The following is an 18671-nucleotide window of genomic DNA, read 5'->3' on the forward strand; positions in this document are numbered from 1 at the left end:
AATACCTGACGATACCTAATAATATCCAAAGAAATTATGGACACAATATGAAGATGGAAAGACTGACTGTGTGCAAGACAGAGAGACAGACAGACGTCTAGGGAAAGAACGTGAGACACAAAAGTCGAAAATAGAGTTGTTGCGGTTGATTAGTGACAAGAGCTGCAGGGCACAAAACCACTCACACACTATTGACTTTTAAGTTGAAAATACTCCACCATGGCTGATTACATTCAGAGTCCTGGAAATGAGACACGTAAAACCCCACATACAGCTACATACTATACACACCAACATGCAATGAGGAGATAAATCACTCAGTAAGGGCCAGACAGATTCAGATCTAGCCTCTCCCAACTTAGAAAAAGTTACTTCTGCTTCTCTGTTTTTTTGGGGTTCTTTTTTCTAAAGGAAGTCAGTGTAAGCCAGAGAGGCACAGGGGAAGAAGAGAAGAGGAAATCTAATGTTGAAAAAGCAGATCTCTGGTTTAAGATGGGAATATCACCTGGAGAGGTATATAGGCACCCTTATACCAGGTTCTAACTGTGCTGGAATCAATTGCTTTCGCTGGAGAGGGTTTCTATCACTGAATATATTATACACACCAAACTGAATTTTGAACAGCCCAAAGCTGAGGCGTAAAAGAAGGAATGCAGTTTTAAGCTATAGTGGCCAAATGTTGTTACACATTCCAGATTTTCCCTGTGGCTATCAATATATGTACAGCTTTAGGAATAAAATAAACCTGGTACACAGCAGTACATACAACTTTTGTAAAAAGTATGCTTTGTATATAGGAGCTGATGGTATCCTACTGTGGATCACATCACCATTGTCAGCACTGGCCCAAGTCTTTTTGGACCCTCAGCAGAATTTTATTCACTCATCAAAAACAAAGCTACAGATAAAGGTGTATGTAATGAATGTCATTTTAATCTGTCCTATATATTTTTTTGTGGCATTTTACTCAAAACCATAATTGTCTCTAGATGAAAAGTTAGGGGATTACTAAAGTCACCAGGATTCATCTTCTGGGCACCATGAATGTCTGTACAAAATTTCATGTCAGTCCATTTGATAGTTGTCATCCACTTAAATAAACCAGCTAAAAGGAAAACATGTCTAGCTGCTGGTAGCACCAGAGGGAAATTCAAGCAGATCACCAAAGTAATTGGAATTTATCTTCTGTGGACCATGAGTGCATGGTAATACATCCAGTTGTTGAGATGATTTGGTTTGAACCAAAGTGCTAGAATAACTGTCCATCTGACCAAACGACTGACCAACTATCATTGTCATCCCACAAGCCATGCCTAAAAATAAGTCAACATTACTTAGGCTAGGAAGCATCCCCCCTTCTGCAGATTTAAACTGAAATATATTTGAAAGCATTATATAACTCCCTCCTCATTGACTCATATCCACAAATTGGCTTCCACGTGTTCTCTCTAAAGGTAAAATCACTATTCCACCCTGGCATTTTTGTTATTCACCTCCTACATGTTTGCATGTTTCCCTCACCTTTGTAACTTTTGTATCTTGCTGTTTTAAGAGAAATTCTATATTTGTGCTTATTATGAAGAGCAGCAAGATGCACATGTAAACATACTGTAAATTGTCTCACATTGTGATAATAAGTGTTCTATTCATTAAATGCATTTCAATTCTGTCATAAATAACCGTGATCTTGGCCTCATGCCATAATAACACAGAATCGCTTCCTGTTTCTCCTACACATTGCAGCTGCATAAAAGAAACAGGCTCCAAGCAATGAAATCATATTTTGCTGAGAATTAAAATGCATGTGACCAGCTGTGACTGGCGCCCATTTCACTGTCAGCAAACAACTGAAAGAGGCGAGAAACGAGTAGCTTCATCTGGCTGTCACTCATCTGCGTTAGGGCCGATTAGCTGAACGTATTGGCCTCGGATACAAAGCAAATCGCTGCTTTCTAATTACTGTACACACGTCGCACACTCGAGTCAACCTCACTGGCGGTGAATTAAAAAGATGCTTGAGTGACAGGGAGCCTGTGCTGGATGGATGCCATGTGTTATACAGTTTCAGAAACACACTATGGGACTCCATGACTGGAAAAGATGCTGCAACTGCACCACCACTACCACCATCACACACACACGTATAAATGCTGAGCACACTCATACTGCTACTGAGAGACATGGCCACGAAACAAGCCTGAGGGTTTGTTCTGATGCATTCACTTATTGCCTGGATTTAAACCTTTAACCCTCTTGTTCCTTCACCACTACATCCTTTAATCGCCCATCTGTTCTCCGCCTCCACTCTTCTTTTTCGAAATTCCCTGAAACCCTTCCATGCAATGCAATTTAAAGAGTAAAAAAAGAAATAAATTAAAAGCAAATAATTACAAAAAGGGAACATTGTGACTAACTGATGCTGATAGACAGCTCTCTCTGATTCTATCTGCTTTTTTTGTAAGGCAAGAAGTCAAAGGAGCAAAGGGAGACGGGAAAAAGCAAGCTCTGATTCTGTTTAGTCATTTTGAGAAACACGTGCAGATGACAGTGAGTTCTATGTATAGACAGAAGCAGAATGAAAGGCAGCCGACAGGCAGGGCTGATGTGTAAACATTGATTATTCTCTATCTGAGAAGTCACGCAGGTAGCATTTCTTCTCTGACAAAACTGACAGCAAAGCTCTCGATGGCAACAAAATTTCAATAAACGCTGCAGACAAATCCCAAACCAGCAGCAGAGAAAACATAGAGAATGGTGTTCCCGTCCTCTTTCTGTATGGTTAGAGGCAAAACAAAAACATTTTGGATTTTCTTCTTTGGGCTCCAAAGATACTGATTTCCTGAGAAGTGACAGTTTTTTAGTCTTTCCTCCACACTTTCATAAGGACAACGACTCTCTAAGCCAGTGACAAACAAAATATGTGACACTTTTAGAACAAAATGTCTCTACCAAAATAGAGTGTTTTGTAGACAGATTTATCAGGCCTTCAAGCAAGTGGAGCTCTCAGCGCTGGACAGAGTGATGAAATACGTTAGGCTGACCCAATTGGCAAGTTCTGAAAAACTGCTTTATCGGTGGGTAGAAAGAAGCACAGCCATCTGAAAACTACCTATAATTCACAAGAACCGAAGAAGAAAAAAAGAACAAAACAAAGAAACTGAAAAACTGCCAAGACATAACCCTAATAAGCACTTGTCACGGAATTCCAAACACAATCTACACCCAGCTACTGTGTAATAACAACATGAAAACGCAGTAAAGCATAATTAAACCATGTCAAGTTGCAAAACCATGTCGTGCAACGAAGCTGTGCAGAGTTGGATTTTATGGCTGCAGGTCTCTTCTCTCAGAAACAAGTTCAGAACAAGCTCAGACTCTCTTAAAATGGAGCCATTAAATACATCTTGTAACTTTTTACTGGCAACATCATGTCATCTAATCGTGGCATCACTCCTACACTGTGCTCAAGCAAATAAGCCAGGCATTTCACAGGAAAACTACTTACAATGAGTACATGCGGTCACAACCGGAAAACCAGAAGATTGTTACAGTTCAGCTTTACAAGCCAGTGTCAGTGGTAAGGGAAATTAAGTGGTATTTCTGGAAATGCAATCAGAGATTGACCCATGGTGCATGGTTTACCAAGTGTCTGCATTTTACAGCCGTTGGACAGTGCTGACATGTGGAGTGAGGGTTCAGAGGCTGATTAGCCGTAAGGTGTTCAGTCCTTCGCCTTTGTTTTTGTTCAGACACTGCATGAAAAGCGAGGGCCTGTCGACATACTGTAAGCCTACGGACAGCTAAAAATTACACTTTTCTATCACCTAAAGCTGTACACAAAAGGAAAAAAAAAGAAATGAGGGACATATACTGTAAACTTACTCGGTTGGGCGTAGGAGTGTAGTCTTGCCCAGGCGGAGGATGATGGGTCCTCGAGGGTTGCGGATCTTCTTGACATCTGCACTCTTGAGCAGGGAGAATCGCCTCACCAGATTAAAACCTGACAACAAATAGTGTACATGAGCACCCACATAAATAAAACTCAGAGAGGGATATGTGTCTGTTTGTGTATTTGTGTTTGTCTTTTCACCGGTGATATTGTGCCTGGCCGTCTGAGGAAACTTCCATTCATCCACTTGTAAAGATGGGCATTGTGCATCTGTGGAGACAGATATGAAAGAGAAAAAGTTAAAAATAAAATAAAAAAAAGTGAGTAGGATGTGAAATCAGTAGAAACAATGAAATGTACTATAAGCATTCATAAGATGTCAAGGAGAGCTTGTCTCCGGAGAAGTGATCCCAAATGTAACCAGTGACTTACTGCTGGGTATAATGGACAGTGTTTGCGTGAGAGAGAACAAGTAACTTCAAACATAGATACATTTGAGAGTAACAGAAATATTGATCTGGAAGACAGAAAGAAGGGGAGACGATGGGGGTGAAAGAGAGTAAAAAAAAAAAAGAAAGAACGTAAAACAGAGAGCGAGATGAAATGAGGGCAAAGCTGTGCAGAGAGGAACACAGGCCAGTCTGACAGGTTGTCTAGCACTAAGCTTGTCTGTCGTGGTAGCCTCTGTTTGATGGATATGTTCTCACCCTGTCAAGGGAGGTTACAGAGAAAAGTGTTGCCTGTCAGAGCAAGGTGGGGGGGTGTTGAGAAAAACTGGACTTGTACAGGTGGACATGGACCCTATGAATCACTGTGATCCACAGTTAATTGATCTCTTTGGGGCCAAGGACCAAGGCCCCAGGCCAGACATTCTATGGGGCACAGTTTTTTTTTGTAAGTATTTTTTTTTGTTCACTATGACTGCAGAGAATCTGGAAGCAGATGTTGCTCTGTGTTAACCAAAAATAAAACCTAATATTTGTCCTCTGAGCTGTGCTGCTGTCAGTAATATTCTAAATCATTAATGTGTGAGCTGAAGGTTAGATATTTTAATTTAACCTCATTCAATGCCCCCCCTCTCCCCCCATTTCACACTTCATGCTGAAGTGATGTCCGTGTGGACCAGATAAGAGCAATTCTCTGTAAAGAGTTTGAAGGGTGGTGACTTTTTTTTATCACCTTTCTAAAACCAAAAGCACTAAGTGAGAGTAAAAAATAGCTTAAACTGCATGTCCATCTGCACTAAAGGAAAGCTGTAAAGTAAGATAATGTAATGTTAACATGTCTTAAAATGCATTAAAGCATAGTGTTATGAATAGCCATGTTACAATCCGAATGTATCGCAAACAAATATTAATCCTGCAAAAGAATATGCTTGTTTAGAGTTATGCAAACATTAGGAGCGATGAGACAAGAGCACCAGTCGAACCTCAGACCACACAATGACATGATGGAAAATGACATCGCTGTTTCTTAATGTGAGGACGGTTACATCGTATCTGTGTCGAGTGATCAAGGATGATTAAAATATTAAAAAGTCAACAGACAAAAGCATTTTCAAGCAGTTTTGCTTAAGCATACGCCAGCTAGTAAAATATTTTCATTCCAGTCAGCCAGGAAAATCTATGATCAATGGTTTTGTGTGAAATCCAGGACCTGTTGTTTAAAAAGCAAATCTGCCATAAGTTATTATCAACTTTAAAATGAGTTTGTTTAATTTGCATTATTGTTGTATTGTTGTGCGAGAACAGAAAGCTTGACAAGCGTAGCAACAGTAAGAGTCAATTGTGTATGCAGGAATAAAACTAAGGTAATTGTGGGATTTGTTTGAAGGTCATTATTGATTGTTGCTTAAGGGAAGAAGACAAAAGCCTGAAGAAAAATGCTTTCTTTTTAAGATGCTGAGCATAGAATGCACTTAAAACAAAATGAATGTTTTTGTGTCTCTGAGTTTTATGGATTCGGGGTGATAAAGTTGTCTTCTTGATGAAACAGCGAGTGCACAGCATGCAGCGGCAGCACACAGTCTGCGTTTCCAACCACAATTCAACTTCGTCCAGACTGGAAGTCGCTTCAAAACGAGGGGAAAGAGCCTAATATAATTACTCAAATAATACCATCCAACTGACTTTAATTAAGAATTAGGAATTTAATTTCACGGAAGCCGACTCAAGAAAGAATTGGATCATATTCAGCGCTTTATCACCTATTATCAAGTGCATCAAGTGCATCACTCGAAACCCTGCACCCTGCTGCCCATCTTGGTTTTAAAAAAACACAAGCAGATTTCAGCCTGTCTGGCTGCACAGTGTGTCATTCTCCTATTGCTGTCTACAAGTACAAATCACTGTGTGGAAAGGAGACATCAAACAATTGTGTTGTGGGAGGCTGAGAAAAATGTGAGATAAAGAGTCAAAGAAGTTGCATGAATTGAATGCGACTTCTGAACAAAGTAACAAATACAGTGGAGAGTTCAGGATGCATCACGCACAAGTTTAGAATCTTATGAGGCCTTTGATGCTCTCGCACACTCAATCTCACTTTTTTTTTTCTCTCACATTCTCTCTCTCTCTCACACACACACACACACACACACACACACACACACACACACACACACACACTATATTTTTTAACTTGACTGGTCCATCCTGAAACCTTATCTGCTAACTCAGCACAAAGTACACTCTCTGCAGCCTCACAAAGATACTGCTGCCTTTTAAAGACACATACATATTCACACACCAAACGCTTATCTTCACATCTCCCGTCACAGATTTCTTTCTTTCTTTTTTTTTTTTTTTTGGAAGTCAGGAGATGGTATGATCTACCTTTCCTCTCTGTTTATTCTTTCTTTTTCTTTTTTCTTTTTTTTCTCCTTTTTGTTGTTCATCTACACCCCCATTTGCCATCAGAGAGAATCAAGATGAAGGCTTTGTCAGAAGTAATCGTGGCTGGAGGGCAGCAGAATGAGAAGGACAGAGGAGAGGAGGAAGGTGAAGAAGACAAGAGGAAGACAAAAGAAGAGAAGGGATTGGGAAGTGAGAGAGGTGCTGCTGGACAAAAAGCAACTTGCCCTTAACACCCAGACTAGCAATTTTTTCTTCTTCTTTTCTGAGGTAATGAAAGGCTGACTGTTGGACTTCTATCCTGAGATGAAAACAAATTTTGTCTGCGGTGCTTTGAGGACATCTGAGAGCTTTTGCTACTTTGCATGACTTGGCTTGATAGTCATCAGCTATATTTATGTGTGATTAATTACCTCAACATCCTTCGTACCTTGTGACCATTAAGTTAAAATATAGCTGAGGTTGACGAAGTACAGCTAAAGCAAAGTAAGCGCACCTGATCCAACTAGTCACTAACTTTGTCATTTGGCACTGGGCAGGTAGCCTTTGAAGGGTTATCAAAGGGGATATCACTTTTTCTCTGTGCATATTTAAGGCCTTTTTAAATTTTTTTTTAATAATTAACTGTTTGCAAGTGAAATCATACATATATATATATATATATATATATATATATATATATATATATATCTTATATATATATATTATATATATATAATGTCATTTTATGAATCTGCATGTAAATATTGCACAAGGCTGAAGAAGCATGACTGAAGATGACAAAATCAAATGAGGCTTAAGCTACAAAATGCACTTGAATGCTTGAAAAACTGAGACTTTCAACAGTGGTCACTGCATCCACTGCAACCCACTGCGTGAAGTTTGCCAGCACTCTGAGTTATGCTTATTACCACCTTTGAAGCTGTGAATCAAGTTAAATGTTGTGTTTACTTGACACAGCATCAGACATTTGCTCACACTCCTCAGAAACAAGCTGTTTCTGCAGAACTCAGAGGTTGGATGGTATTTTAGCGGACTGTTGCGTACTCTGGCACTTTAGCAGTTTGGCAGAGGACATGCTGCGGAACTTGAACCCCATTTCCTCTCAAGCTGTGATCAAAGGAAAGCATTTGCTTGTTGACAAGCTAATTAGCACATAGTATGAGTGCCACTCCAGGATCCTACTTATAGCTGCATGTAGCCTTAAAGAGATTGGATGGTCTTGGCTGGGTTCACTTCCTCTTTGATGGGTTGTGTCTGAGTCTTGCCAAAGCAGGTAATGATACTACACTGGCAGCCATGCAGCACACTGCTGTGAGTGTTCCCCCAAGTTTCCACCTTGCCAAAGATAAAAAATTCAGGACATTTCAGGTCTTTAGAGAAGTGAAGTGCTACTTTTTAATGTATACAGATTTCCACTTAACTTAGAGCGTGTACACTTAAACAGTGTCAGACAAGAACAAGCCCAGCTGATGACTGTGAATGCATCAATATACAGAAAGTTACAAAATAAAATATGACTTGACCCAATGAGTAGACAAAGACCTACCACTCAGGCATGAACAATGTCAACTCAACTATAGCTGACCCACTGCAATATCCCAGCTAAGGAAGCTATGTGTGACCTTTTTTTTGCACCGCGACTGATATTTAACAACCTTCAGAGGGTTTAGGAATCAATGGCCTTATCTACCAGTGCCTTGTTGTGGCTGGGGTCTACTGAAACCGACTCCTTCTGAGTTTTAATTCTGTTTTTTGTCACAGCAAACACTTGGCAGAGTTCTTTAATTAGGGAGAAGAGGTCAGAAGTGTGCTCACAGTATCAGAGTGTGTGGTTTGTGGATTGTAATAAGAGAGGGTATGGTAGTTATTGAATGTGCTTTACAATGTGGCATTCCAAGATAATTGGACCTGGGCAGCAGAAAGTCAGACTCAGAGGGAGAGGCCTCTATCTCCCGGTGCTATTAAACACATGCAACATATGGGAGGCAGAGGGGCATGCTGGGTAATGCAGTTGCTGATTCAACACAATGATTCATTGCAGCCAATGCGTGGCTTGTATAAGACAGGAAATAAAGAAATGAAAGGGAGAAAGAAAAAAAGAAGGAGGGAGAGAGTGTCTTTTGCCCTCACGGCCAAATGAGGCAGACAAGAGAGAACATTCCTGGTTATTTTCCAGAGATAAAATTGCAGCACAGAGGAGTGGAAAGACTTAAAATGCTGCACTTCAGAGAGATGAGCTCACTTATTTTCCCCTTGTAGGCCTCTGGCCCACATTCAATACACTCATGCAAGCTCACGCGCACATAGACCTGGACTCATTTACAAGCTTTTCACAACAATAAACTTGGACAAGACATGCTGAAGTCTGTCTGAGTCCTCAAATTATATGGTGTTCTTTGACATAATGTGTGTGTGTGTGTGTGTGTTTGTGCAAACTGCACATGTACACATTGTTAAGTGAGGCTGGATTAGATCATCAGAGAAGGAAAGTGGTTGGTTCAACATTGGTTGGTTGGTTCACTTGTTGGTCATTTCTATGCACTTTGCATTGGGCTTAGTAATACTTTACTGAGCTATAATGGTGTTTTTTAAGGTTATTGCTTGCTCATTTATGTTTTGTAAGCAGTTAGATGCAGATCCAAATGCACATTTTGCTTTCTGCAAAGAGTGGAGACAACACAGGTGAGGTTTCGTTCAAGCAGCAACCTAAAAGCAGTTACAAGTTTAAGAGTTTTGCTCAAATTCATTTCTTGCCAGCATCATTCAGGCACCGCCTGGTATAGCCTACGAATTAGCTTAGTCACACCCTGAAGGTCACCCATCAGCCTTAAACATTGCCCATCAGCAGTGGTGATGGAGTAATTAAGGCTTCTAAACTTCAATGACTAAGAGTCTAAATAAGGGTCAATGTAAAAATGCTAACACAGCATACTTGTGGCAAACCTAAAACATTTTCAAAACACCATTAAATAAAGACTTAAAGCTGCATATCTTTTTTTTTATATTAACAATGAATTCAATGACTTAATTTTATGTGATAGGAGACACTGATGGTGACAAAAAACACAAATTCTCACTTGACTCTGCAGTTCCCGCCAGCTCATCGGGGGATTTTAAACATCTTTCATTCTCATTGTTTTGGTTTCCTGACTTGCAAATTCATTGTTTTGGTTCAGCTACTTTTGGCTATAAAGCAGCTAAATCCTCTGTAGTGACTAGCTGAAAAAGAAAGTGGAGCATTTAGCAGCCAAAGGACTAGTCATTAGCAAAACGAACCTTTAAGTTTCCTAAAAAATAGAATCAAACTGTCTCTGTCAACTGATATTTCATTGGTGTCGGTCATTCCTTGTGATGTCCTGTCCCAACGTACTGTTTCTTGTATTAATAAAGTAAAGAAGTCTCATTCATCATTGTCATTATCATACACGTAAGTAATACAGTACTATGTATCAGTGTAAAAAGAACTGAACTTTTATTCCCTTATCCAGGCACTTTAATGTAAATCTGTTTTTGCTTCAAGCTCTTTGTCTTCTCTAACTTCTGTTTCTGTGCAAATAAGCTTATTACTACTCCAATTCATTGGCAGCAGAAAACAACTTAGCTGAAATGCAGACAGAAGGAAACAGACTCAAAACAAATCAATACATAAATCCATTATTTCAGACTGCGTAGGGTCTGTGGTGCACAAAAAAACAAAAGCAAAAAAAAAACATATCAGCAACACTTTCCCAAAGACAGGATATATCAGCAATTTAATTTAACTATGGGACTAGTCTCTCTGGCTGATACACTGCAGAACTGCAGTGCAATCATCCAGCTCGACTTCTCAACACTAGTTTTACTTAAACCTGCTTTCCTGCTGTAATGTCAGCAAATTACCAGTCAGTAGAGATTTGGATGAGTCAGAGGAATAGTGATAGTGTGTGTATGTGAGCGCGTGTGTGTGTGAGTGTTGAGTGTCTGTGTGTTTCTTGCTGTGACAAAGTGTTATAGCTGCACTTGAGAAAGCACTTTCTTCAAGTCACTGGGGGCGAGAACTCAGGGGAGCTGCACGCTGACTCAGTCTCATCTGAAAAACTCTGACTCGGGTCTCCCAAGAGGGTAACCCCTCCCCGCTCCCTCCCCTCCTCTATAGAGCTCCCATCAGACCTCCAAAAGCTATAGAGGATTGCTCGCTCCCCCCCAAGTGATATCACAGAGCTGGACTCGGAGAACCCACTGACAGTGTGATGAGGGAATATGACAGTTGAGAACAAAATAAATAAATAAAACAAGACAACAAAAGAGACTTCTCCTCACCTCTCTGTCTCATGACTTCTTGGTTGTCTGTTTCTGTGTATGACTCACACACACACACACACACACACACACAAACCTGGATACAAACAAAAGCACATACACATTCCGCACACAGGCATCGAGAATCATAAAAACTCATGGTTCTCCTACACAAACACACAGAAACTTGAAAGAATGATTGAAGGCTTACGAAGAAGAACACAACCACACATGGTAAACACACATGCCTCCTTGCAACAGCCTAACCACACTGCTACCAACAGCTACCGGCATCAAACACACATATGCTGTGATTACAGGCCCCATAACATACACAGAGCACACACACACACATACAGACACGCTTCCATCAAACTCAGTCCCAAACATTTGAAAAAAGTCTCAGTTATAACAGTTTTAATAGTTTTGCGACTCTTTTTTTTTTAGCATTTAAATGAAGATATATAGGACTGTTCTCAGAAGCAGTTAGTTGAGAGTAATTTGTCATTTGTGGCTTTCACCATTTAACATTTTTTTCACAGCTTCAGGTAGGCGGCGGTAATGTTGGATAAATAAAGGAGATTAATAGAGCTCCACAGTTGCAATAATTGCAATGCGGTGGTTTTATTTCTTGTATCCACTTTGAGTAAATGTTCAAGCGTATTTTCAATATTATCTGTGTTAAAGCAGTAGTTTGACTAATACAGGCTTATCCGCCTGTCACAAAGCTGACACTACGACATGTATCTCATTTGATTCATCCACACAAAAAACAAAGTGTAATGACGAGTTGTGGTTTTTCTGTGAGGTTTGCACCGGTTATTTTTTTTAGCACAAACTTCTACAAGTTTTCCAAGCAACCAGCACCTTTGAAGCTTGCTAACTCAGCATGCTGGGGGGCAGATTTTGTTACAGAGCCAGTCTAGCTGTTTTCACCTATTTTCAGTTTTATATTTAAAGGACAAACATGATGGTCCACCTGACACTGACAGTATAAAGAATGCACTGTGTATGCGCAACATCAGGCAAACACGTGTTTGTACGTCCAACTATTCATTTTGTTTAAATAAAAGATTCTAATTGTTTAATATCACTCTTTTTTTTTTACCATGCATAACCATTACTTACTTTTTACTGTATAAAGGTCCAGTGGGGAAGAGGAAACTCACCTTGCTCTGATGTCAGCGTGTCACATGACGCAAAGCTGAGGGCCAACAGAGTCAGAGAGGAGCAGAGAAGCCACATGGTTGCACTCCTCCGAAAAAAACACCTCACCTCACCTCAGCCACCAACTGATGGATGAAACAAACAGAAAAAGAGAAAGTCAGAAAAGTCATAACCAACCCACATTCTGTCAGCATGCCACCCACTCTGCCGACAGTCGCAAATTATGCTTGACTCCTAAATAGATGTTGATGTATATTTATGAGTCAGTCACAGTTGATGTGTTAATTGTGTGGTATGATGCAGGCTTTGTTAGTGGCATATGAATTAACCAGAATGTCCCTCATTAGGGAGTGTAACTCTACAAAGTCTGATCATAATCATTATCCTGTCCATCTGGCTGGCCTTTGACTGGGCAGCTGCTACATTCAGACACACACAGTCACATGCATGTAAATATGACTGAGTACACTTAAGTGCAAAAAACATGTGTGGTGTAGGAAATCATTTTTAAAGTCAAAAAGAAAGAAAGTGCACATACTGCTGCAAATAAATGCCAACTGTATATGCAAGACAGCAAAGGAAAAAGGCACGATGCAAAACATTTACATGCAGGCTGCCGGTGCAGAGTCAAAGAGACACTGGGGCCAAAACACACACAAACACATCTGGAGACTATTCCACTGGAGCCATGGCTGTGTTACACCAGATGCTTCCACGTGGATCAACAACAAGCACACTAACACACACACATGATGCACAGATTAAAGTGTGTGCCACGTCTAAATGATCATTATACTCAAGTCTCCACAGACTTTGTCTTTTACTACAATTCCTTATACATAAACACACACAAGAATGCATGCACATAAACACAACCCAACGCCGCCCACTCTCACTCAGATAAACACATCCCAGCTGACCTGGACTTGCCCTCAGCATGTGTGAGGACCCCATAACTCTGCAGTATTTACAGGTACAGCATGGCCCTTAAGGCAGGCAGGCAGGCGAGCAGACTGTGTCTCTGCACACACACCTGTCCCGTCTGCCAGGAGAAATGACCCCCACTCTCCCCCAGGGGGTACACAATGTGGTGCTCCTGCCTGGCCGAGGACACGGTGTGAATACCATCTAGTATGACCTGACTGCCAGCAGCGGGCTGCTAACAGACAATGTGGTGGAGGACAATGATTCAAATTATGTTCTGAAATAACAGGGACAGCTTGACATGTCCCACACTGTGAATTATGCATTCAATTTTCGGGGCTGCTGACTCAAGGTGTGGTTGCTTCTTTTGTTTTCTTACATTTTATAAAAGGCCAGGTTACCATTTCACAAAAAAAAGACAAACATCTTTACGAGATGCTGTTTAATCACACTGTGGTACAATTTATGTGTGCACAGCTGTTGACAACATGGACATTTTTTTTATGTAAACGTAGCTCCGAGCTAAACAGCAAGAAGAATAGCTTTTAAAAAAAAAAGTTTTCTCCTGCACTTGGATGGGGAGAAGGTTAATCAAAGTCTTAGACGGCTGAGTATGAGCACTCTAAAGCAGAAGCCATTATTATAGGCTTCATGCCACATGATCACAATAATAAGAAAGTTCACACAGTACATAATACATAATGCATCACAGTCCAGAGAACACAGGCTGAAGGAAAAGTTACAGCTCATTGCTATTATTGTCTGGCCGTAATCCAAAACAATTTAATAGGCTTTCTAATATGTGTTGCCATGGATGTCTCTCTTTCTCCTTCTCTCTTTGCACTCCAGCTTCACGGCCACCAAGCTGGCTACAGCAGATAAAGGAAGTACAGGGACAGGCCACCAGGCTTGGCCGCTAGGCTGGCCATGAGCCCGGTAAGTAGACCTGCAAGTGATCGGGTCACTGAGTACGAAGCCAATACAGGAAGGAAAACAATGACATATTTGAATGTCTTCCAGCACTACAAGCCTGAAAACCAGAGCTGGACAGAAGAGGCGACCAACATCAACGTTTTTTTTCCCAGCAATGTGTCTCTTGAAGATGCAGAGCTGCTAAGTAGTAATTCATGTCTGGGTCTAGACCTATTGTCTATTTTCTATTTCTAGTACAGCGATCAGTTCCAGCTCTTCTTATGGCTTGAATACAGCAACAAATGCAGCACTGATACTGTTTTATATAACAATGGAGGTAATTTGTGCTCAGAGCATAACAATTTTTGTTTTCACACATAGTATCATCTTTGCCACAGCTCACGGATCGAACTACAGCCTCGACACAAGCATGTTTAGAGGAACACACTCTGACAGAGTTAAATGAAACACGTCCTCTCTATGGCCTGACAAGAGAATTGCTTATTAGCCTTGCAGACATTGATAATTAAATAACAGTGAACCAGCAGCACACTATTTAGACTACTTTGCATCCGTGCAAATGAGAGAACCCAGCGTAAATGTGTCAGTCATGTGATAGTGGAGGGTTCACTGCCTTTCCAAATGTCTCTCCCAGCACACAGCTGCAAGAGGATTGATGGACAGCTCGCTCACAGGGTATCTGCTTCCAATCTATGCGTAAGAGTATTTTTGGTGCCGGGCTGTGAAAACAATCTCCTGATCTGTCTGTGAGGTTGTAACCCTGACTGAATCCTCCAGAGAAAGTCCTCTCCCAGCACAGGGTGAGTTAACTAGGTTGAAGCTCTAAAACATAAGAAGTGCATAAGTCATTTGACACACATGCATGCATACATTCAGGGACATACAAACCCTGTCAGTGTGTTTTAATGTGTGCCATAGAAGGACGGAGATACAATAATTGGGTCAAAACAGAACATTAAATCAATATTATGTAACTTTTCTACCCTAAAATAGCAACTTCAAAATCATCCAGATTTTTCTACACTGACTCACTGACTGTCGTTCCAACTCTGCTCCCTCTATGAAATTTGGCTGATCACAGTAAGATCTCCCACAAGAAGTGCGTGAGGCTGTAGGAGTGTTCATGTTTACACTGGTCATGCCATTGAGAGGAGGAAGTTTTTATAGCAGGAATGATGCGTGAGTGGTGGGGGTGCAGAGTGCTGAGACCAGCGGTAGTGTTGTGCCAGAACTGGAGCTAGGTGAGCAGGAAATGTTCGCAAGCTCAGCAGCCTACTGGACATAACAGCAGAAGCAAAGAGAGCAAAGACACAAACAATGGACCAAATTACAAGCCCAAAACATGACTGGACAGGAGAGCTACAAGCGTTTTTGTTTTTTGACATATTCATGTTGTTAAACCAAATACACTATGTTTTCTAGCATGTGAAGAAGTGTAGCTGCTGTCCCTGTGCAAGTCCAAAGTTGTCTGCATCCTCAAGGCTTTAAGCAGGGGGATTATTTGACCTATATGCTAAAACCAGCCTGCTAACATGCTCAAAATTACACAAAATACACTTACACACTGACATTTAGTAGGTATAAAGTAACATGTTAGCATGCTCACTTTTACAATTGATGTTGATGGTAATGTCATTTGTTTTGGATGTATTTAGTCATAGTCAAGTAGTGGGACCTTTGACCTGATGATGACATTGGATGATGTTGATATTTATAATCACAACTAATCCTTCAGGGAACATGATTCTCTTTTCAAAATTCAATGGCAAAATCACAAACTTCATTATGACACTAGAGAAAAAGTCACCAAAGTCAACAGAATTCATTCTCTGGGTTCCACAAATGTACGTGCAAAATCATATGCCAAGCCATCTGACAGATGAGATATTTCACAGGATGAGTAAAAACTCAAACCTGCTGGTGGTGCTATAGGAAAAGTTAGGGGATCAATAAAGTTATTAGGATTCCTTCTGTGGGGGCTCTGAGAGACCAGCGTTGCCATCCACAAAGTCATGCTGCTAGTATGTCAAAAAAATAAAAAAATAAAAATAGATGGCTGCTGACATCAGTCAACATGATGCCATCTTTTCAGACACCTTTCTTGCTATATACTGTAGGTCTTATCAGAGTATTTCTGTTGAATGACAGCTAGCAGCTTCTCTCTACTGTAATACTGACATGTCATCATGAACACAACAACATGTACATATACACTCTTGGCTCCTGGAACTTTAGATGTGCTGCAGGCCAAACCTAAGAGCACATTGCAGGCCTGTTACAACGGGGAACCTCAAAGTGAATAAAAGTAACTAAAGATGCCCTGAGGCTTTGACAGACATTCCAGATATTGACTGACCGGGAGCAATAGACACTACCAAAACAGCCTTTATGACTAGAGACTAGAGAGCAAATTTACTAGTTTTAAATTCTGGTCAGCGTTTAGGGCCTTTATATGAATATTCCTGAATGAGAAACAGGACAACACAGCTGCAGATAGATCGTGAGCAAATGCAGTGAATACATACACCCCTCCCTCTGGTCAAGGCTGCCTCAAAGCTCCACTGTCAATGACACATTTGGTCGGTTTACAAATGATGTGACGTCTACTCTGACGACATGAACTGGCCTTAACCCCATGCTATGCACAGCTGAGTCAGCCTTCAGCATGCAGAGGGCCTGCTGCCTTTCTCCAGCTTTACTTCACATTTTCGATAGATCTATTTTAACATCACTGTTGACCAGAATAAATAAAAAGTCAAGCAGATGATAGACCCAAAACACAGGTTAGTATCAGAAGCAGTAAACGAACCAGTTACTGCATGGGCCACAGCTTAAAGACATGTGCATGTGCAGCCTGCAACAGGTTAAGTGATCCAGCACTTAATGTGTAGTTAAATTCAAGGAGACCAATTTGTAGCATTTACAGGGCTATATTCCCCAGGGTCTTAAGAGGGAGTAGAACCTGTTACTGCAGGGGATGAAGCATATCCCTGGAGATACTGCAGCATACGAGTGTTTCCACACTTTTTAATATCCAGGTTCCTTAGATTATGTTTTGTTTTAATGACCCCTCAAGGAAAGATCTCTGTTGTTTACTAAAGGTGGAGGGGTAACAATGGAGAGAATGAAAAACCTCTAATCGCAGAAACAAATCTTATTTTCTCTCAAGGGGCAAGCTCTGTGATGAATTAAACACATGCACCGCTGAGCACCTTTTCCTTCAAGAACCCCTTGTGGCTTTTTTTTTCTTCTTTTTTTTTTTTTTTTTTTTGTGGGGTGCAGGCAGACAGGATGCATAAGCGAGCAAACATGGGATGGCTGACTCATGAGGAAAACAGATGTGACCATGGCATTCAAGCTTTCTCCTCTCCATTTCTTCTCTTTTCTTCCCAGGTAAAGGAAAGAAAATAAGATTATTTATTTTTTTGGTCACACTGATCTCAAACCAGTGCTGTGCTATCCTCAGACATTACTCAGCCTGAATGATATGCATGTAGGAGATCCAAAAACAGTGCTGCTCTGGGGGCTTGCCTATGCCACAGATGTTGGATGCAAGCCACAAAGATTTACAGTAACAACTCAGCTCATAATGTGTGTCAAGGCCTGGCTTGGGTATGAAGGGAAAATCAGCATCACTGTTGCCAGCAGCTATAGCAACTATTTTTGGTTTAAAAGTTTCTGCAAAGCCAAATAAATGAATACAACAATACTACCACGTGTCAGTGATACTCAGCAGATATAACTTTAATGATCACCATCGGGAATATGTGTGTTTGCATATATTTTATGATATTTTATCTCCTAAAATCACCAAGACAATCCCATAGTGACTTGCACTGATGATCAGAAGTGAATTTAAAGCGACTCTGTGGTGTTTATTTTATTTATCATCTTGCTGTACAAGACGCCTATAATATTCCCATGCCATATACTACATCAGCAGCCTTAGCCTGTTGCAAAAGTTTGACCATAAAGTTTCACCACAGAGTGCACTCCTAACATCACTGCCTTCACTGCAAAGTCTCGATGCGCACAAAACAAAAAACAAACGCCTTCAAGCATCGCGAACGCCTCCATAAAAGTCTCTTAAAAAAAAAAAAAAGCCATACCTTCAGCTTCTGATAAATCCACAAATTTGCGACCACATTAATCCGTAAATAAGTGCGTGGATGTATCCAGGGAGCAAGATTGGAAATCTTTTCTTGCGATACAAATGCAATTCAAATGTAATCCACTGGTGGTTTTCCTTGTTCCCCCCTCCTTGTCTTTTTTTTTCATGAGGCTTCTTCCACGGAGAAAGGAAAGAAGAAAAAGTTACTGCAAGATTGTCCGTGTCCAACTTTTACCCCTCCCCTCTCTTCCTCTCTCTCTCTCTCTCTCTCTCTCTCTCTCTCTCTCTCTCTCTCTCTCTTTCTCTCTCTCTTTCCTGCAGCTGCACACTTCTCTCTCGATGTCTCTCCCCCCCCCCCCAACTCTTTGTTTCTCTCCTTTTTTCTTTACTTTTATCTCCCAGCGTCTATCTCTCTTCCTATTTCTTTTTTCGACTCTCTCTCTCTCTCTCTCTCTCTCTCTCTCTCTCCCTCTCTCTCTCTCTATGGGAGATCCCTCAGTGAAACGTGTGCTGACAT

The 18671-nt window shown here is 40.8% G+C and overlaps 1 protein-coding gene across 3 annotated transcripts in view; it reads right to left on the minus strand.

Annotated features, from left to right (window-relative positions):
- Positions 1 to 18424, minus strand: part of col16a1 (collagen, type XVI, alpha 1) — a 60950-nt gene extending 42526 nt beyond the window's left edge. For all 3 annotated transcript variants that reach the window (XM_027286133.1, XM_027286134.1, XM_027286132.1), the window contains exons 1-4: positions 18153 to 18424; positions 12189 to 12311; positions 4091 to 4159; positions 3883 to 4000 (exon numbers count right to left, since the gene is read on the minus strand). In XM_027286133.1, coding sequence (XP_027141934.1) covers positions 3883 to 4000; positions 4091 to 4159; positions 12189 to 12264 — 263 coding nt within the window. In that variant the 5' untranslated portion in view covers positions 12265 to 12311; positions 18153 to 18424. The remainder of the gene's footprint in view (positions 1 to 3882; positions 4001 to 4090; positions 4160 to 12188; positions 12312 to 18152) is intronic.
- Between the last annotated feature and the right edge of the window lie 247 nt (positions 18425 to 18671).

This window comes from Larimichthys crocea, chromosome XIII (genome assembly GCF_000972845.2).
Source record: "Larimichthys crocea isolate SSNF chromosome XIII, L_crocea_2.0, whole genome shotgun sequence".
NCBI classification, from domain to species: domain Eukaryota; kingdom Metazoa; phylum Chordata; class Actinopteri; family Sciaenidae; genus Larimichthys; species Larimichthys crocea.